Source organism: Acartia tonsa, chromosome 4, assembly GCF_053477335.1.
Source record: "Acartia tonsa isolate MP-2025a chromosome 4, ASM5347733v1, whole genome shotgun sequence".
Taxonomy (NCBI): domain Eukaryota; kingdom Metazoa; phylum Arthropoda; class Copepoda; order Calanoida; family Acartiidae; genus Acartia; species Acartia tonsa.
In genome coordinates, this window is record NC_137263.1 from 25811577 (window position 1) to 25832948 (window position 21372).

Sequence of the window (21372 nt, forward strand, 5' to 3'; positions counted from 1 at the left end):
AAAAAGGGCAAATATACAAAAATATAAACATGGACAATTGTTTTCTCAAGAAAAGCAGTTAAAAATATTAACAGTATTAGCAAATTTATTTTTGATTTCTAAATAGATTTAAAAATGACAATACCGTTATGTTGCTTTTTATGTTCATAATTTTTTTCATCTATCAAGGAACAAGGAAGTTATTCATTTTACACAATTTTCTGTTACGTAGTAATTTATTAAAGAACTAGCGGCTACGCCCCTAGAGGCCTCTAGTGGCACTTTAAATGTTTTTGTTTGAGAAAGTCTCTACTATAATTTTTACGTACGATACCTCTTCATTTGACGTTGAAGTCTCCTAAACGTTTTTTAAAATTTCGATTTTTTTGTCATTTCTCTTGGGAGGGTGGTGGTACCCTCCCCCAAAATAGTTAAAAACCTTCCCGGGACTTATGAGAAGCTACCCTGTTAAGGAGAACCCGATCGGTTCAGCGGTTAGCGAGATCCTTCGGTACACACAGACAGACAGACACACAGACAGACAGACACACAGACAGACAAACATCCTGTTACTTTAGTATAAGGATATCTGTTATTAGGGATCTTTAGGGAAAAGACTGTGGAGATAATTTATAAAATTTCCAATTCGATCCTAACAAAAGTCAATTTGGAATTTGTTGGTGGCTGGTGTGTACGAATAAAGGCAACGAATGAGAGAACAGGTTTATAAAAATTAGGAGACCAGCATATTAAATAGTCATATGCCCCTTCCTTCCATGACGCTGTTTGTATAAAAATATTAACTTCCCTGGTGTGTCATGGCTAATCTGAGAATTATTATCCTCATTTTAGATAAACTAAAATATTATTTTCTTATGTATCTTTGGGTGATTTAAATATTCCAAGATTTTTCTTTGGTAACTTTGTTTGTGAAACAGCAAATTACAGCAAATTAAATCTGTAATGTTTAGCTTGTTTTCTGAGATTTGAAAAAATTGGTATCAGTTAAGGCTCTCTCGTTGAACAAGGCAGCTGACGAAAATGTGGGAAGTGTCTTTGTCCATAAACAGGTACTAATTATTACCATACATAGTAAGAACATCAAAAAAGGTGGGGTAATAAAATAGCTGACCTATATTTAATATTTATACCTATTATAAAAAAAAGTTATAAAATAGCTATACAATTAACAGTACATAGTACAACCCGATAAAATCCAACTCTGAAAACATTGAAGAGATATTATTTTTGAAAAAGTGACACTTCTACAAGGAAACAGGGATAGTTCAATCATAAGGAGTAAAATAAATCTTCCACACCCCACACCAATCAAAAAAAGTTTATATTTTTGTTCGATTTTGAAAAACACTATAAATATCTATTTGCCATTAATCATTCTTTCATTGTATTGAACTTAAAGTATTTGTTTGAGTATTATATTACATCCTATTGCTGTATCCCTGTGTCTCTGTGTGCCTAGACTCGAGAGTGACAGGTATTGCTGGAAGATATTTCCTTCAACTATTTTCATCATTTTCAACTCCAGGCAATCCAGATATTGGCAGGGAGCTCAGGGGACAATGCTATGAGACTAATTTACAATTAATTTTTCATGCCAAAATTATCAGCTACCAAAGACATAATTTCACAGATATGACTTCAGAGGTAGGTGGTTATATCGTCTTTTGACTATCCTTGAACACTGGATATTTGAACCTCCTTTTCAAGCATTTGATGTTTTTAACATCTCTTAAAGTGGTTATATCCCTAATTCATTAACTAAATATGTAATTTTGTTTCCCTCACTCTGTCAATAGTTTATTGTCAGTTTTGATCCTCTTTTATTTCAGTTTTCTCATTTTATTTCATTCCATTTAATCTTCATAAGGTTTTTTTTCATTCCCCCCACCCCCCTCAAATCTGGTTTAAATCTGTACATAATGCTGATTTTAATAGAGTATTAAAAAAAAGAAAATCTAAAATGTATAAAAAAATCTATTGAATAGCATAATTTATTGGATAATGGTAAAAATATTTTTATTAAGTAGGTATTGAGTTACTAGTATAATGGTTGCATTATTAAAGCCTTTTGTGAAATAATTACATAATAAGAAATGCAAACAATTCAATGTAAAATACTAATATATAAAAAGAAGTGAAAAATAAATGTTTATGTTTAAAGTTGTATTCTTATCTGTCATAAATATTTAATTTGAGATATGTGCATCTAATTTTAGAATTTCTTATGAAAACTAATTAGTATTACACCACTTTTTGTTGGTGTTTCATAGATTACATTTTCCATGCTAAAGCAAGCAGAAAATTAGTGCATCTACATTTAACAGGAGGAGTGTAGCCATAACCAAAGTATAATTATAAATTTGCAGCTCCATTTTATTTTAGCAGCGATGTCATTAGATAACTAACTTAGTCGAATCGTCCGTAACGTTATGGGGGAAATGTTATTCTTGGCTGCTATTAAAGAAAGATGCAATCTAGTTTATAACTAACTTGGTCATGATACAAATGACATATTTTAAAATGTTTTTATTCAACGTCCCGTTATCTCTTCCTTTTCTTTAACCTGACAAATGACAACTTATCCCAAGAGCTAAAAAGTAGCATATAGTTAATCCGGACATAACATAGTTTTTTTTTTTTATGAAACTGTAGTGTTGCCTTCTCCTGGTATAAAAAAAAAGAATTGTTAAAATTTTTACATTTATATATTATACTTGCGGCTTCGCCCCTAGCCTCTAGGGACTTCGCCCTATGAAGTAATGGGAAGTCAACCCTAATAGAAATATTCAAAAAAGTTATTTACTCTGTGGTAAAATTAAACCCAGGTTGTGCGCTGTATGCACAAAAATTTCAATTCGTAAAAATTAAACCCAGGTTGTTCGCATACACAAAAAATTAAGTTTGTAAAAATAATATCAATTTTTTTTTTGGGGGGGGGGGAGATCCATGGGGGCTTCGCCCCATGGTGCAGTGGGGTTCCCCCACCCCAGTTACTGGTTTGTTTACAAAAATAAAAAAATATAAAAATTTTGGAAGTGGGGATTTTTTTTTTGAGGGGGGGGGGTGTCTCACCCCCCAAGAAAATAGCTTAAAACCATCAGAGGACCAGTAGGTATATTCCCAGAACGGTAGAGCCCAATTTGTTTAGCAGTTACTGATATTTTACAATAAATGTAATTACATTTTTTTGAGGGGGTTTGTTTTTTAGTTTTTTGGAGGGTTTGGGGTGTTCCACCCCCCCAAGAAAATAGCTTAAAACCACCACAGGACCAATAGGTATATACCCTAAAGAGTAGAATCCGATCGGTTCAGTGGTTACCGAGATCTTAAGGGACGAACAGACAGACAGACGGACAGACATCAAGCTACTTGTATTATAGATATATTTTATCAAATCTGTCTTGAGCTTGGTCAGAACTTATTCATAAAAAAAACTCTTACTTAAAACGTGGGCTCAACATTACAACAGGCTTGCAGTGACTAAGGAGATCTTAGCTGGAGACTGTGGACATACATCGTTCTACTTTTTAATAAGAACTAGCGGCTTCGCCCCTAGCCTCTAGGGGCTTTTTTTCCTAAAGGTTCGGGAGAGAAATTAAAAAAATTGTTTACATTTTTTTTTATATGTTTTCTGTATTTATAACTTTTTATAACTCTTTATAACCAGGGGCGTCCAAGCTTTTTTATTTGAGGGGGGGGGTAATCTTTATTTCATAGAGGCATTTTTTTATTTGGGGTATGGGGGGGTAATCACCCCTTTACCCCCCCCCCCCTTGGACGTCTATGTTTATAACTCTTTATATGTCTTTACTAGCGGTTTCACCCCATGAGGTAGTTTTAAAAAATAAATGTCGGGTGCTGCGAACCTTACTCTCCCCACAATTTTTTTTTTTCAAGGGAGGGGAAATTTCATTTTTGGGGGGTTGGGGGTGTCCCACCTTCCAAAAAAAGCTTAAAACCACCACAGGACCCATAGGTATATACCCTGAAGAGTAGAATCGGATCGGTTCAGTGATTACCGAGATCTTAAGCTTCAGATGGACGGACAGACATTAAGCTACTTTGTATTATAGATATCATTTGAATTCAAGTTAAATAAATCAGCTATCAAGGCTTTAAAAGGATCTTTATGACGTTCAAGGGAAAACAGTTTTGTCATATATTAATTCCCTAATTCCGGTGGGGCAATTATTAATATTTACCTAACCTAAAATAACATATCAAAAGCTACTAACCCGCTACTTCATTTTCTTTCTATGATCAGAATTTTTCGTTTAATTTTTATATTACGAAGACGACATTGGGGTATGTTTTTGCTTCGCGGCAATTGCGAAAGAATCTAACTGCGTCTGCAGATTCAATGTAAATTATATTGATTTGGATTTGTTTATGACTCATTTTATTAGCACTTTTCGCGTAATTGGGTAGCCAGTGACAAAAATTCTTAAAATTTTAACAAAAGAGCCCCATAAAACCTTAATTCGTCGCTTTTATATTTCTTTCATACACATAATATTTAGTAACAGTTCTATGCAAACGACAATTTATACTTTTATTCAAACTTGTTTCGTATATTAATATTTTTTTATTTCAGACAGAAAATGGAGTTGAATGTTTCTGTATTAATGTTTTGTCTTATTATATCAAGTTTTCTTCTTTTCTTAACAGGAAAAGTTCGCTAAGGCATATTTCCAATAAAATATATTTAAATTAATATCGCGATATCATACGTACTTACATATAATTCTATGTCTGACTAGCTATTAACTTTAAAAATACAACTAAGAAATGCTTTGTGAACTTAAAAATGTCTAGTTTACATGATGATAACCTTGTCAGATCTTGAATCGGATTATCTAAATAGCAGGTATTATTTTACAAAAGTAAATATAACAAACTAACCATAAGTATTCACTAATTTTTCTTTACCATTCAATCCGCCACTATTTGAAAGCCCTCTTAGAGTACAAATCAACACCTTTAAAATGCGTTCAATTGTTTTATGATGAAATAAGCCTTGAAGATTTTTATATTTTCTTTGAGTAAAAAGATGACTTATATGCCTGTTTTTGAAGTGGATTTAAAAATACATCTGGGATGAAAATTGACTATTAGTATACCTATTAACCTAAGAACTAACATACTTTATGTAAGACCTTAAAATGCAAGACAAAAAAATTTAAATTATTTAATTATATTCAGAGAATGTGCAAGCAGATTAAACCTTTGGGTAATTCCAAGAATAATAATGCAGGTACTTACCTTTTTAACTAAATCTTTTTACAAAAAGGTTGTTACAGGTTTGTGTTTCCTATTTTTAAACGAGGGATATTTCTATAGATCATACGCAATTAAATTAATTAACCATATAATGTGAGATAATAATACAATGATGTTATATTTAGGTAGGTCAAAGTGTTGCCCTATTGATAGGACAGAACTGGACCATCTTCTTTATTTCTACTCCATTTACTGGTATATTATTATACAGGTACGGCGCACTTTTTGTCTCTACTAATCTTATAGAATTTGCATATCTGTCAGCTAAAATTTGATAATGATCAAGAGATAAATTTTTGGGTTAGTAGGGCTCAAATCTATACATTTAAAAGGTAACCTTTTCATTTAATTTACAACATCACTTCCATGTAGATTTTAAGATAACATTAAAACTGAACAAATATTATGTTTTATTAAGGAGGAGTAAACAGAAGCCTGGACATTCGGGGTTGTTTGACCCTACTGAAATTCACAATAGGTAATCAATAATCAATATATATTTAAGTTAAAATTTATAAAGAGAAGGGGTGCCACTTCTTGAAAAACCCCTAAATTTGTTAGATAGTGAGACTGTCCAATTGATAAGATCCCGTAAGACTGTAAAAAAGGCTTAAAAATCTAAAATTTTGCCAATCCATCATAAATTGATTTGTTTGGACAAAAGCTGAAAATTAAATCTACACGAATTTTGACTTTCGAGATTTGTCCTAAAAGTTTGTGAATTTATTTGTAGCGGAATGGGATTTTTTTTATCTCTGGTTTAGCTACAATTATTTAATACTTATATTTGCGATTACTTTTATTTAATGAAATCTTCCAATTTTTAACATTTACAAAACGGCCTGCTGTATTGCATCAAGATCCATGACAGATCTATATAGGAAATAAATGTCTATAAATGAGCTCAAGTTTTCCAAAGGTCAGATGTATAAAACTCCTACTGGTTCAATAATCAATAATAAACTCTCAATGACCAGAATGATAAGACCCATTATTTTACTCTATGAAGAATAAATTAAATTTTTTTATTTCATATTGCTATTCAAATTATATTGAAGTATTAAATTTCTATTCATAAAATAGAAAATTCAAGTTTATAATGTAGTAAATCAAGGAAAACTAAGTTTTAATGTAATATGATACTAGCGACGCGCCCGAATGTGTTCAGATATTAAACTAAAATTTAACATTTAGCTAAATAGTTTAACCCTTTCAGGACGATAATTTTAAACAAAAAAACATTAGGATCCTAAAATATTTTAAAGAAAGAGAGACAAAATTATATATACGGTTTTAAATAAAAATAATGAAATTAAAATAAAGACGGAAGAAAAGGGAAGTGAGAGAGAGGGAAATTAAATGTTTAAAAAATGATGAATAAACGAAACTATAAAAGTCGTAGTAATCTTTATGAGTAACTTGATTTGTAGTAAGGTTCGGAGAGAGAGAGAGATTGAGGGATAGGTCAATGGAAGAAATAAGATTAATAGTCGGGGATAGCTCAATGGAAGAAATAAGATTAATAGTCGGGGATAGGTCAATGGAAGAAAAAAAGGTTAATAGTCGGGGATAGGTCAATGGAAGAAATAAGATTAATAGTCGGGGATAGGCCAATGGAAGAAATAAGATTAATAGTCGGGGATAGGTCAATGGAAGAAAAAAGATTAATAGTCAGGGATAGCTCAATGGAAGAAATAAGATTAATAGTCGGGGATAGGTCAATGGAAGAAGAAAGGTTAATAGTTGGGGATAGGTCAATGGAAGAAAAAGAGTTAATAGTCGGGGATAGGTCAATGGAAGAAAAAGAGTTAATGGTAGGGGATAGCTCAATGGAAGAAAAAAAGGTTAATAGTCGGGGATAGCTCAATGGAAGAAAAAAAGGTTAATAGTCGGGGATAGCTCAATGGAAGAAAAGAAAATTAATAGTCGGGGATAGGTCAATGGAAGAAATAAGATTAATAGTCGGGGATAGGTCAATGGAAGAAAAAAAGGTTAATAGTCGGGGATAGCTCAATGGAAGAAAAAAGATTAATAGTCGGGGATAGGTCAATGGAAGAAATAAGATTAATAGTCGGGGATAGGTCAATGGAAGAAAAAAGTTTAATAGTTGGGGATAGGTCAATAGAAGAAAAAAAGGTTAACAGTCGGGGATAGGTCAATGGAAGAAAAAAAGGTTAATATTCAGGGATAGCTCAATGGAAGAAAAAAAGTTTAATAGTTGGGGATAGCTCAATGGAAGAAAAAAAGGTTAATAGTCGGGGATAGCTCAATGGAAGAAAAAAAGTTTAATAGTTGGGGATAGGTCAATGGAAGAAAAAAAGGTTAATAGTCGGGGATAGGTCAATGGAAGAAAAAAGGTTAATAGTCAGGGATAGGTCAATGGAAGAAAAAAGGTTAATAGTCGGGGATAGGTCAATGGAAGAAAAAAGGTTAATAGTCGGGGATAGGTCAATGGAAGAATAGGGTTAATATTCAGAAGTGAGATAACGTAGAATATAATTTTTTAGGTGGTGCCTGCACCACCGATTCACTAGTCCTACATATGATTGGCATAAAAATCTTATGTATAATAAAATTTTTCAGAGCTGTTTTGAAGTACAACTTGATGGAGTGTTTAGGTAAATTTTAAAATAATCGTTTGGTTCTAATTCTCAAATAAATTAAACTGCATTGTTTTACTTATATATTGCCCTATCCTACGTTTTCTTAAGTTTTTAACATCTGACAAAGATTGGCGGTTTTCTTTAAGTGCCAAATGACTACAGAACACCCTTATTTCTAAATAATATGATAATAAGGAGGGAGAGGGTGTTTTTTAGTAGCGTAGCTACTCTATAATTCGAAATGTCCGTCCGTCTGAGACAAAGTGGGGGAAACGGTATTATATCGGCTCGTATAAAAGACAGACAGTTGAAATTTTTAGTGAAGATTCTTATAACATATGCCCATCTATTCTATACATTGTTTTGCTTATCTGTCTGTTATTTGGGGTGCTAAATCGATTCCTAAATTTCTTAACTCCTTAGTTAATGGGCTGAAATTTGCAGGGATTGCTAAAATTTCTACTCTACATATTTTTATCAAGTTTCATTACGATTTTTTCATTAATTGGTGTGCAAGATCGATTCCCAGATTTTTAGATTTTCTATGTTTTTTTTACATTCCTATTCAGTATTTGCGGCTGATATTTTCAGGGATTGAATATGCTCATATTCTACATGTTTATATCAAGTTTTATTAGGTAGGATTTGTCTATTAATTGCGGTGCTAGATCGATTCCTAGATTGTGTAATTTTCGTGATTTTTAAGGTTCCCTGATTTTCCTATTTTTTCAAGATTCATGTTTATTGCATGACACTGCTTTATTGTAATTTTTCCCGATATCCATTCATAATTTTTGAGCTTTGCTACTTATGGATGTTGTCATCCTTGTTTTTTGTACAAGTAATCGCATTAGTGTTTTAAAATTTTGGTTACAATTCAGATTGACGCAACCTAAAAGGAGCTAGGGGTATATGTACTAATGTAGGTTTTAGTGGCCAAGAATAGATTAGAGGGAATGCAACCGGGGAGGGGGGTCTAATCCTGCATTTTTCCTTACACCATATTTCCGAATTTTAAAAGCTTTCATACTTTTTTGGTTACAGAAAACAGTGAATTTTATTGTTTTATTGTAAACCTTTAATGACCTATATAACACGGATGACAACATCCATAAGTAGCGAAGCACAAAGAATCGTGGATGGGAATACGTACAAGTAGATTTAAAGTGTATTTATTAAAATCAATAATAGATTTATTGGAGAAAACAAACACGAAACCTTGATTTTTTTTGTATGATGACGACAGTTAAAGTAAATTACATACAGATGCGCATAACAATGGGAAAAATATTTTGATTCTGTCATCGCAAAAAAGTTTGAAAATCGGACAAAAAATACCAAAGATATGGGGAAATATGTAAAACATATAAAAATAGCCAAAAACATGCTAAAGCAGTCTGACCGTTACTGTTAATTTTTTTTGAAACGGAAGGAAATTTAATTTTAATATCTATAACTGAAAAAAAAATTTAAATCGGACCATAAACACCAAAGATGTGGGGGAAAATGTGAAAAATATAAAAATAGCCAAAAACCTGCAAAAGGCAGTCTGACCGTTGTTGTTAATTTTCTTGTAACGGCAGACAATTTAATTTTAATATCTATAACTTTAAAAAATTTGAAAATCGGACCATAAACACCAAAGATATGGGGAAAATGTGGAAAATATAAAAATAGCCTAAAACCTGCTAAAAAGCAGTCCGACCGAAATAGATGTGTTATAATTATGCTCCATATTAATTGAAATGTTGACAAGAAATTTCAGCATTCTATATTTTATAGGAGCCGTGAAAATCACGTTTTCCCCATTTTGTCTCAGACAGACGGACGGACATTTCGAATTATAGAGTAGCTTCGCTACTAAAAATTAAAACAACCTCTGGATTCACATGGATTCACATTGATATGGTTGTTATTCAATAGAATTTTCATTAACAACAAAATCATCTTATTTAGGTTATATGGCCTATCACTTGGTAAGCTTTTTCCTGTACATGTATCTGATGGTGGGCACACTCACAGGAGATTCAGCTAATCCTGCTAAGGTATTTTAGTATTTTTTTAAAAATAGGCCCATTATATTTCAACAATAATGGCGACAAATATGAAATGAACAATTTATGATACCGGTGCTTTTCCACAGGTTTTTTTTCTTATGCCTAACCCCGTAGAGCCTATCCCTAAAGTGCCCTATCCCTCAGAGTCTACCCTGTTCCCAACATAACCTAATCTATAGTAACTAACAACTGAAAAGCTACACCCCCCCCCCCTTTGGGCTTCGGTGCGAGTTGCACAATTATTACAAACAAAGCAAAATTTAATTAGAAGGTTACTGTTTTTTAGATTAGCTACGCTTCGTGTATTAAGACCTAAAATATAATCAAAATCATAGACCCTATAAATACATGACACAAAGCGGTCGTTGTTGGGTTAAAATTATCAATGACATAGGTACACATTTAAAAAATACAACATTTTTTGGCTTCAAAGTTATTTGCATTTTCAAAATTTTTGGCCATGATTATTTATTTTATCTTTTTGAAAAAGACATCTAGCTTTTAGTTCTTCCAACAATACAAAACAAAGGAGCAGACTTATTTTTCATTAACTTTTTTTTAGGACGTGCCATGGTGAGAGAAGAAGTTATTGCAGAAATATCAATGAACAGAGTGATCTCAAATCATTTTCAAACGACAATCAAATATACTATTGTATTTAAACTTGTTTTTGACAATAAGAAACCAAATTAAATATGGCTTTGTGTAATGTGTATACACAGTGTTTAAAAAAAACTGCGTTTTCCAGTTTTGGGAAACAACCAGAAGGAGTATGAAAAAAATAATTATATAACCATATTCTCTGTACAAATGTACATTACATTTACTTAAGGTGTTTTTTGATATCTCTAAAAATGTGGCTGTACTGATAAGTACATGTAGGGTAAAAATGCCTCATGCTAAAACTGTGATAACTATTAGATTCAATTAACTTATTTATTTTGTAACATTTTGGTTTAAAAGTACAATATTAAAGTAGTAAAGGGTAAATCAATGTCCCCATTTGAGATTTTTTTCATATTTTCTTTTTTTGGCCTTATGCAAACAGGGATAAGGGATGGGAAACGTAGGAAAATATTATTTCAGGCCTATTTCAAGCCTAGGCCTATTTCTAGCCTAATAAACCAGTTTTGGGATAGCGCAGTGGTTCGTATAAAATGCTAATGAAAAAGCTGTGTGTGTGTGTGTAGATAAAGTATAGAATCAAATTCAGGTAGCTAGTTTAAAGTAAAAAACATAACTTTTTATAAACCTATATATTAATGGCTTTTGTTAAAATGAAGTTTTTTCTCTCCCAAAATTTTTTATCTTTTACTTTGGTAATTTGAACTGTCAGAAAGCTATCGTTGGGTTTCCCTCAGACAGATTTTAGTTTGTATTATTTGCATTTTTATTAATGAGTAAAAATTTTATTTGAAAATTTCATTGCTAATTAAAATTCAAAATAAATAAATAAATATGCACTTGGGTAACATTCTATCAAGTTCTTTGGATACTATACTGGATATAATGTAATGATATATCTGTACTGTGTTGTATTGTACAAAAATTAGGGTGAAGGTGTTGTATCATTTCCGTACTAAATTTTTAAAATTCAAAATACAACATCTAATTTATAAACTACCAAATGAAAATTCGTAGCTACCTTCTTTCCAAAAAAATAATCCCGTTATTTTTGTTTTTTCTATGTGGCCCTTTTTTAATGTTTAACTCTAAGCAGATTTAATAATTAAACTAATGTGATCTAACACCATTTATATATATTTTTTCGTAGCAGACGAAATCATTATTTTTTCTAGAATTGTCTGCTTGTAAAATTTCCGCCATCTGTGATTTGGGCTTGTTTTGTATCAACCAATCACAGAACACTATTGGTTTAGAGCGGTAGCCAATATGAGCCGTCCGCCAGTAAGGTCATTAAATTAGGCAAATGGTAAAAGTTGCATGATCCCTTTCAAAACCAGGCCGAGACCTAATTTATGGCCAGGTTTCCTATCCCTTATCCCTGTATGCAAAGAGCTTTTTAGATTATTCAGAATTTTGTTTTTTCTATTTCTCAATGGCAAAGTCATTTTTCATAAAAGATTTCTTTTAATACTGTGCATATTAATAAATAAAACAAGTCACTTTTTATTTCATTTCAATATCTTAATTAATAAGCAAGTTATGTTGGTTTAATTTGTTGCTAAAAATGCGTTTTCTTAGATTAAGTAAGTTTTATGAGTTAATCTGCTATGACCTGTCAATCAAAATTAAGAGATTAATAGATTATAGGGGGAGGGATGATGAACGAACATGAACATTTTAATACTAAGAATCAAAATTCAAGCAATAAGAAAATTGATTTTTGTTTTAATAAAATGTATTTTAAAATAAATTTTAAATGTAATTATTAGAATATTTTGTTGTGCATGCTATAATGTTGTTTTCAAGTAAAAACAAGATTTTAATTCAACGTTATATCATAAAAATTCTACGCGAATACAGTAACACACACACTTTTAAAATTCTTTGTGCTCTAAAAAGTGGCGTTGTTTTAAGAGATATTAAAAAACACCTTTTATAAGTTCAATGCATATTTTTATAGAGAATATGGACATATAATTATTTTTTTCATACTCCTACTGGCTGTTTCCCAAAACCGGAAAACGCAGTTTTATTTGAAACACTCTGTATAACATAGAGCATTTTATATATTTAAGAAATGACAATTAAACTTTGTATGTAATTTTAACATTGGGGTAATATTTATAGTTCAGATCTTGTAATCAAGAATTAGACAAAAAGAGGTTTTAGGAAATATTATTTCTAACCTTTAATATTTTTCACGATTTTTGTTATTAAATCCTTTGCAAAATTAATGAATAAAAAAAATGTGATTTTAATATCTATATTTTTCCTGTTGTTTCTTTATGTTAGTTTTTAGCTTTCCTGACTCGTTTTACAGATCTTAACAATAATCCCCCTCTATTAGTCGTAATTTAAGAAAACTGTAAAATTTTAGATTTAAAAAAATGTTACGAAATTAATATTTTCCCAAGATATAAAGCAGTAAGAGTTTTGCTGCTATAATGCTTAAGATCTCTTAAAACTACTGAATCGATTTGGGTTCTCTATTTTACGTTAGTTAATTATAATTCCTTTTATAGTTTTAGGCTATTTTGTTTTCCGATTTAAATCTAGGGATGGATTTAAGCTGTTTTCTTAGCCCCCTCGAATACAGAGCCCTTAGGTGCGAGAGGTGTATCTGCTAGTGATATATTAAAATACTTTGATTTTTTTGACATAGAAATACGCTTAAATCTTAATTTTGTGCTGTTAAGTGAAAATAAAATATTACTCTTTCCTCAACGTTTTTTTATGACCTTTTGAATAAGAAAAAAATGCATTGTTTTCACTTTTTCCACACCAGTTCAAAAAACTTTCAATATCTATTCTTATAACAATAATTTAGATGTTTAATAGTAATGATCTTTCTTTTCATAACAAATTCAATGTATTTGTACAAATGTTCTTTATTGGAATAACGCCTAGTTTTCTTCACATTCAATACTCAAATATAAGTATATTGTTTAATTCATGACTTAGAGTGTGTAAAAATGCAAGCTTTTTAAAAACACTAATAGCGCAGTTTGCTTTAATGGTAGAAAATTTCACACATACCGTTAGAATCATGATGAGCACTAGTTTTTGGAAATAAAAATACTATCTTTGTGCTATTTGTACTTTATTACCTATCTAAGTTAAAAAATGTGAGGATGGGATGGAAATTGCATCTGAAGAGCAAATGATAATCTACCTAGTTATTAAAAAATTTCAAGCAAAATTTCATAAACTTTTCTTGAAGGCTGAAGAATATAGCATTTATTTAAAACAATTTAGCTAAAATCTTTCGTCATGAAACACTTCGTCACACAATATTGATAGTTGATTTTAAAATTTATTTAATTTTATACCAGACAGAAAACAGGACTACTACAATTAAAAAAAGCAAACAAATGTTTCACAGCCTTTATTTTTAAGCTCAATTTAATCATAACTAACAAATTATACATGTGTCGCAATTAAAATAGATGTCGATATATATGTAAAAAAAAACAGTAAAGGCCTCTCGGAGGACAGTATTTTTAACACGGTCTCGCAAAATGAAGGTATAGTTGCAAGTGCATTTGAACTTAAATTAGGGAACTCAGTACTTTTTCCTATTTTTTGATATCATAAGGACTTAAAAAGCAATAAATGAAAGATATTATTTTTTTACCACGTAACTATCCCTTTGAAAATATGTTATCTATCTATACACAGTAAGCTAATATAAAAAATACCTACGATAAGGGGGGGGGGGGTAATTACATTTAAACTTAAACCTTGAGCAAAATGGTCTAAATATTGAGCTAGACATTTGAAACTTGGTACAAAAGCCTAGTCCTATAGATACTACATCTAAATGGCAAACAAATTCAAATTTTTTTATTTTTAGGTTAGGTTAGGTAAGAAAAACCCTGCGGAAATTGGCGAAAATGGGAATTTAGGCCTTTTTTGGTCTATTTTGATGTAGAAACTTACCTTTAATTGTTTTTTTATTAGGTGTTTCCCCTTTAATACACTGTGCCTATACACAAGGACATTATTTAAGATGATTCAAAAAGACGGGGGGACCGACCCCAGCAGGCTAGGTGGGTGGCTCGCAGGAGTAAAGTGCATTTTTTCTAAAGTTTGTGTGTCATATATCAAATATAGGGTAAGGGGGGGCTGTTTTCGGTAAGGGGCTTTTTACGGTAATTTCGACCCAATGTAAATGTCAATTTTGACCATGATCCTGTCGAATGACAGAAAAAATCATAAAAGCAAATTTGTTTGTATAAAATAAAAAAATTTCAGTAGGTGTGTAAAGATCGACCTACACAAAAATTGGTAAGACCAAGAACTTTCTTGTCAAAACCTTTTTAACTAAGAATTGTCCGCTCAATCCAAATCCGTTGAGAGCTTTAAAATAGAGTTAATATTTTTTTTCAAAAATGACAAAAGTTGGCGCTGGGGGAAATTTCGGTAATTTCAAAAGAAATTAAAATACAACTTTTAAGGTCATGTTTTCATGTTTTCTTTGGTCAAATCTAATATTCAATGTAGGCTTTTTAAGAATTAGGCCTAAAAATGAATAGAACAGGTTTAAAACAAAATAAATTTTATTTTATTTTTTGAAGCAAATATTTGTGAGAAAAAAATCGAAATTTCTGGTTCTTTGAAAAAAAAATATTTCTGACACAGAAGGAATAGTCCGATCTTTATGAATTTTTTTGTGGATAATCCCAATAACCTATACTAATTATGATTTGTTACGTTTGTTTGGCCGTTATGCCTTCTTTTTCGATTTTTTTAGTTTAAAATATAGTCAAGAATTTTTGCAAAGATGACACTTTTGCTTCAAATTCTATTATTGACGTCAATTTTTAATCAATTTTCATGTTTTTGGGGCTAAATCTATAGTATAATTTAAGCTTCTTGAGGATCAGGCCTAAAAAGTAATAAAATACATTTTTTTCTTATATTAATTTTATGTTTTTTCAGAAAAATTTTCTAAAAAAATATCAAAAATTCTCGTCATTAAAAAAATTCATAGAAGGAATAGTCCGATCCTTATGAAAATTTTTGTGGATAATCCCTGTAACCTTAACTAATTTAATTATGATTTATTATGCTTGTTCGGCCAGAATTACCCAGAATTGTCCCCCTACTGGGTAATTTTTGGTAATTTCTTTCCGTAATCTTTCTAATGGTCTTTGTTTCATTCAAAAATATTAATATTTTCCCCCTCTTTTTTTTCAAAAAAAATGAAAAATTACCGAAAATTCCCCCCCATTCCCTCGAACCCTAGGTTTTTTGAGTTTTGGTCAGAAACTTGCTGAATAATCTTAAATAATGTCCTTATGAATAGACTAGACATACAGTATTTCAGGAAAAAACTTAAGAAAAAACAATTAAAAGTGAGTTTTTACATTAAATTACACCAAGACAGGCCAAAAAAGGCCTAAAAATCCCATTTCCGCAGAGTTTTCATACTTAACCTTAAAATAAATTTTTTTTTTTTTTTTTTCATTTAGATTTAGTATCTATAGGACTAAGCTTATGTACCAAGTTTCAAGTGTCTAGCTCAATATTTAGACCATTTTGCTCACGGTTTAATTTTAAATGTCATTACGCCACCACCCCCCCCCCCCCCCCCCTTTATTCACAAAATTAAATATGGCACACTTGAGAACTAATTGTAAAATTACAAAGAAATATTGATGGCTTGGTAAAGAGCTCTGGTAAAAACTCCGACAGAATGAGCACCAGCATCCCCATCTTCAACTAAAACAATGAGATTATGTGTTGAGTGTTATCAAACAGAAGTTTGAAGTAGCGCTACAAACTAGCAAATTAATGAAAAGACCAGCAAAAAAATTAATTTTATGAGTTTTAAAGTTGTCGTAGAGTTGTCGTTTTAAAGTCCGCCTCAAAACAAGGATACATAAATCTACTGAACACTTTTATGTTGACAAAATTATCCCTCGTTTAAATTACAATTATTAGTGGATAGCTTCAACGCTTTTACTTTGTACAAACTAACCAAGATTGAAAAACGAATGGAAGAACAGGTTAATAAACTTTGCAGGACTTATTTACAGTTGAGTTTATTGTCCCCTCACTGCACTGATTGTATTATCGAACAGAATTTTGAAGAGTTAACAACTTCGATACATACAATTACACAGTGACAGACTTGTAAAATACAACAATATAGTTGTAGGTTGGTAAGCATATAGAACATGTTTTTTTTGTGATAAATAATTTGATACCTCTATCGGAATCCGTCGAGTTTCTGGCAGCCAACTCAGCTGCACTTGCTCCTGCCTGTAGGCAGTCTTTTGTATCACAGCCATCTAAAATTTATATGATTCAAAAACAATTTAAATTTTTTTGTTTCACAATTTAGAATTATAGCAAGCCTAACCGTTTTAATTTAAGTAGTATTTGATTTAGATTTAATGCTTTTTTACCTTTGTAATTGCTTTCTAATGCCATAATAAATGGTTTGATTCCATTAGTCAACATTTCATCCTTCCATCCTTAAGATTTGTTATTTAGGGGTAAAAGAAAAAAAAATTGTTTTTAAATTTTATATAAAAAAAACCAAGTTGAATGAAGTATATTTAACGAGAATAAGGCAATTAGATTTTCTTGTAGAGTCACGACTGTGGCAAATATTTGATAGATATGAGTACTACTAAAAGATGATTAAAAATATTTTCATTAGGGATGGCAATCCGTTAAATTTTTGGACCGGATTCGGATTCTTACTAGAATCCGTCCAAAAAATGGCGGATTCCGGATTCTTATTTTTGGCGGATTCGGATTCCGGATTCTTGCAATATTTTAAAACGATTTTTTTAATTAAAAAAAAGGGGGGGGGGGGGGTAATCCAACCATCTCGTAATCAGTGAGCAAATGGCACTTAGAATTCGAATTTTCATCTGAAATTTTGCAAGAGTAATCCTTCGTTGATCTATTTTCCCTAAATCGAACAAAAAGTTGGAATAGTAACGGCTGGCGGCTCAGCCGTTTTGCCATTTTTGGGCTATCTATGGTGCAAATTAGTCACGAAACCTATCTCCACATAATAATCTTTGCCACTCCAAAACGCTATCAAACGGTTCTAGACGGTAGCTGTTGGTACTAGAAGTTTTAAAAATGGGATGAGGTCGACTTTTCACACTCCTACCTTAATTCCCCCTAGAGGCTTCTAGGGGCGTAGCCTCTAGTGTCATAAAAATTAATGTTCTTGGTGTTCTCTATAATTCACTTCCGAGGATCGAACCAGATTTCAAAAGATATTATATATATAATGATGATACTCTTTGCCTTCAAAAAAAAAAGGGGAGTAGAAAGAAAAAACTCAACTCGCTAATTTTAGCCTACCAATACTAAGAATCCGAATCCGCTATTAAAAAACGGAATCCGGATTGAGATTCCAAAATTGGCCAAAAATTGGGCGGATTCCGGATCCGGATTGCCAACCCTAATTTTCATCACGTAATTTATAGCCAGCACAAGAAAATATGCAATTTGTTATACTTAAAAGATACTATTTTAGAAAAAGCATAAATTTAAAGTTTAACATTTCACACATTTTTTTTTACTTCAATGCACTTCTTTAAACTACCTACTCATAAATGAAAAAATATTCACCTGATTTTTCAACAAGATGCAAACTATTTTTAAGTCCAAGAACAAAGCTTGATAGAGAAAGTTCACCTGAATAAAAAAAACTATATTCTAGCTTTGCAATCGGTAAAAACGCAGAAAACATTACAAATAAAAAGGCATTAAAAACCTCTCAGCAAAAGTTTTGTCAAAATAACAGACTAACACTTACACTCTTTATGCCTATGACCTTTAAATTTGTAGTATAGATATTTAAGATAACATCTTATCGTTTAATAATTCTTTGTACAGGGTTTGAAAATAATGCGACAATATTTACATGCCCAAATATAGAAAAGGTTAGGTTTCATGATAAACTTTAGTTTATTTTAGGGTTGGGCCGGATATCTGGTGTGGCCGGATATCCGGCTCTATAATTTTTTATACTTTACACCAAAAATCTCTGCTTTTTAAATTTTAAATGGCTATAATTTTCTTATTATTGAAGCTAAAAGTACATTTTTTCTGAACAAGTTTAACTTTATGTAAATTTATATAAGATTTCTGATGAAATTTTTTTTTGCTTCTTTAATATCTGGTAATTTGGCCGGTTATCCGGCCGGATATCCGGTAATTTGGCCGGATAACCGGATATTTGCCGGATATCCGGCGTTGGCCGGATATCCGGCCGGTTACCGGATATCCGGCATTTGAAATCAGCCGGATATCCGGTATCCGGCCAAAAAAGTATCCGGCCCAACCCTAGTTTATTTTATAACAAACAAAATTTGGGTATCTATTATAAGTTTGAAAGAAAGTCATTTTATACCTGAAACTAACAAACTATCCGCTAAATATATTAAAAACAGAGTTAATCCACTCTTCAAGGTTTCTGAAAAAAGTTCTTTTGTTTTTAGTCTAAGAAATTACATTAAATCCTTCTATACAAATTATCACTAAAGTGTTTTTATTTAAATCGACCACATGCAATAATAGTTGACGAAGGAATAATTTTGGTTTTAATTCCACGTTCTTACCTTATTGATAAATTAACAGACTCGAACTTCTACCCGGAGCTTATTCACTTTAATATCTAAGCCATACTTAAGTATGGCAGATCTTACTTTGATCCACTCTAATAATAGTTAACTAATCTAGTGCGTTTCTGACTTAAAGTTAATAAAAAAAAATTTGACATGTATGTTATAGAAAGATTCGAACCATCTACCCTCAGAACTTTAAGCGAGTACCCTATCATCCACCCACCCCTTGAACCCGTGATAATTATAAATTAATAATAAACCCTTTAAAAAAATAAGAATCTTAAACTTTCATTTACCTTTCTTGTGTGCTTCATAATTTTGTATGTTCAGAGCTGCACAGTAAAAAAGCGAACATGGACTTAATTCTGAGAATAAGCAAATGTTTACATAATTATAATAGAATTAAATTAACTTATTTTACATTATTATATGATACACGGGTAATATTCCATCGATGATATATCAATCTTTTGTGCGGGAATTTTCTCAAACTAATAAATTCTGTCTAAATTGGATAATACAACATTTTATTTTGTTATTTATAAAAAAAAATTAGTTTAACGTATGAATATTCAAAATACCTTCTATATTTCTATCTTTAATCTGAGACTTTATACTTGAAGCAACTGAAGATAGCATCGTGCCACATGGCCTGAAACAAAATCACATATTTATGATAACATTCATTCTTTGCTTGGATTTTTCTTCCATATAAATGGTAGCTTTAGCTTTAAATTCTGTGGGGGTTTTCCTTTAAAATGTATTTTTCAATTAAGCAAGCATACTACTAGGGTTGGGCCGGATATCCGGCCGGATATCCGGCTCTATACTTTTTTATACTTTACACCAAAAATCTCTGCTTTTTAAAATTTTAAATGGCTATAATTTTCTTATTATTGAAGCTAGAAGAACATTTTTTCTGAACAAGTTTAACTTTATGTAACTTTATAGGTATAAGATTTCTGAAGAAATTTTTTTTTGCTACTTTATTATCTGGTAATTTGGCCGGTTATCCGGACGGATATCCGGTAATTTGGCCGGATAACCGGATATTTGCCGGATATCCGGCCGGTTACCGGATATCCGGCGTTTGAAATACGCCGGATATCCGGTATCCGGCCAAAAAAGTATCCGGCCCAACCCTACATACTACAGGGTTTTTTAATAACTTCACTATAGTGTTTTTAGATATTTTCGTCGCCATAATTTAATTGTATAAGAGTTAAAGTTTTTTTTTGATGATTTTGTTTCTGGTTCGAATTGACTTGAATGGTCAAAATATGTTTTTAGTATGATTGTAATGTCCGTATGCGGTACCGATTGCCTTAATATAAAAAAAAATTACCTACCTTTTGTATTTGTTTATCTGGTGTTCGCAATTGTTAAGAACTTGCAGTGTAAACTCCAACACCTTTCTAGATATAAATAACATGAATAAGTTGTTCTTATGTTTAAATAAAAGGATATATCTGTTGCGATAGATTTGCCGATATGGTTATCAATTTCCCTTTAGCAGTACGGACAAAGTTAATTATATAGTAGCGTCGCTACTAAAAAAACATATTCTCAAAATTAACTGGAAGCGAGTAAGGCCGGATATATGAAAATGTACAGCGCATAGGAAATGCAACAATAAAAAATAACCATTAAAAAATTCTTACTTGTATGCGAATATATACTTTTGCTCAAAAAATAATTCTACTTTGTTATCTTGATGAAAAAGTAGCATTTTGGTCTGTTTTTAAAGATCATATTTTGTTGATTGAATGTTTTATTTGTTTACATTTTTGTTGCAGACGGATGTTTTAAAAGCTAGTTTTTAAACATTTAACTTTCTTATTTATTCTCTAAAATTTTATTTAGAAAAACAAAATTGCTTTAACAAAAAGACTAAAAAGAGTTTTTTCGATATATAAATGATATATAAATTTCTGAAGTCATGTTTTTTTTTAATATTGTTATTGTACATGTTATTCTTTGGCATTGTACTTTGAACTTTCTAAAAACTGGAAAAAATGCCGCGAAATGTTATGGAGGGCAGGCAGTGGCAATGTTAGCCTAGGCGGACTAGGAGGCACATACACACAATCAGACAGGCCGGACGGACACTTTACCCTCACAGTCAGACAGGACGGGCATACAACATCCACACACAGTCAGACTGGACGGGCAGAAATTTCACAAAAACACTGTCTTGCCAGAAAG

General features: G+C 31.3%; 3 protein-coding genes across 13 annotated transcripts in view; 2 read left to right on the forward strand and 1 right to left on the reverse strand.

Moving 5' to 3' along the window:
• The first annotated feature begins 1245 nt into the window (after positions 1–1245).
• LOC145316572 (uncharacterized) overlaps positions 1246–21372 on the forward strand; it is a 257683-nt gene continuing 237556 nt past the window's right edge. For all 4 annotated transcript variants that reach the window (XR_013878578.1, XR_013878579.1, XR_013878580.1 and 1 more), the window contains exon 1: positions 1246–1251. The gene's annotated coding sequence lies outside the window, so the exon portion shown is untranslated. The remainder of the gene's footprint in view (positions 1252–21372) is intronic.
• LOC145316564 (protein cornichon homolog 4-like) lies at positions 4598–12831 on the forward strand. 3 transcript variants are annotated; one of them, XM_080157148.1, is made up of 9 exons: positions 4598–4666; positions 4814–4867; positions 5203–5254; positions 5406–5491; positions 5699–5758; positions 7864–7898; positions 9840–9928; positions 10503–10645; positions 12595–12831. In XM_080157148.1, the coding sequence occupies exons 1-8, from the start codon at positions 4602–4604 to the stop codon at positions 10515–10517; spliced, it is 456 nt and encodes a 151-aa protein (XP_080013274.1). In that variant the 5' UTR covers positions 4598–4601; the 3' UTR covers positions 10518–10645; positions 12595–12831. The 3 variants fall into 3 exon arrangements, with proteins under 3 accessions (XP_080013274.1, XP_080013273.1, XP_080013275.1); XM_080157147.1 differs by having other exon boundaries at positions 12624–12831; XM_080157149.1 differs by having other exon boundaries at positions 12643–12831.
• LOC145316563 (uncharacterized) lies at positions 13938–21128 on the reverse strand. Of its 6 annotated transcripts, none has more exons than XM_080157143.1 (10): positions 20829–21128; positions 20517–20582; positions 19749–19819; positions 19464–19532; positions 18954–19016; positions 18170–18235; positions 16981–17049; positions 16780–16863; positions 16193–16291; positions 13938–14077 (listed from the first exon to the last, which is right to left on the reverse strand). In XM_080157143.1, the coding sequence occupies exons 1-9, from the start codon at positions 20894–20896 to the stop codon at positions 16212–16214; spliced, it is 636 nt and encodes a 211-aa protein (XP_080013269.1). In that variant the 5' UTR covers positions 20897–21128; the 3' UTR covers positions 13938–14077; positions 16193–16211. The 6 variants fall into 6 exon arrangements, with proteins under 6 accessions (XP_080013269.1, XP_080013270.1, XP_080013272.1 ...); XM_080157144.1 differs by having other exon boundaries at positions 13938–14265; positions 19464–19499; positions 20829–21073; XM_080157146.1 differs by having other exon boundaries at positions 19464–19499; positions 20829–20981.

Bases quoted from the DNA above. Each gene is read 5' to 3' on its own strand.
- LOC145316564 (XM_080157148.1), top strand. From the start codon at position 4,602: ATGGAGTTGAATGTTTCTGTATTAATGTTTTGTCTTATTATATCAAGT. The intron at 5,255-5,405 runs GTACTTACCTTT...TGTTATATTTAG, and splicing joins TTCCAAGAATAATAATGCAG to GTAGGTCAAAGTGTTGCCCT. The intron at 7,899-9,839 runs GTAAATTTTAAA...CATCTTATTTAG, and splicing joins CAACTTGATGGAGTGTTTAG to GTTATATGGCCTATCACTTG.
- LOC145316563 (XM_080157143.1), bottom strand. From the start codon at position 20,896: ATGCTACTTTTTCATCAAGATAACAAAGTAGAATTATTTTTTGAGCAA. The intron at 17,050-18,169 runs GTGAATATTTTT...ACAAATCTTAAG, and splicing joins GCATCTTGTTGAAAAATCAG to GATGGAAGGATGAAATGTTG. The intron at 16,292-16,779 runs GTATCAAATTAT...TCATTGTTTTAG, and splicing joins CTCGACGGATTCCGATAGAG to TTGAAGATGGGGATGCTGGT.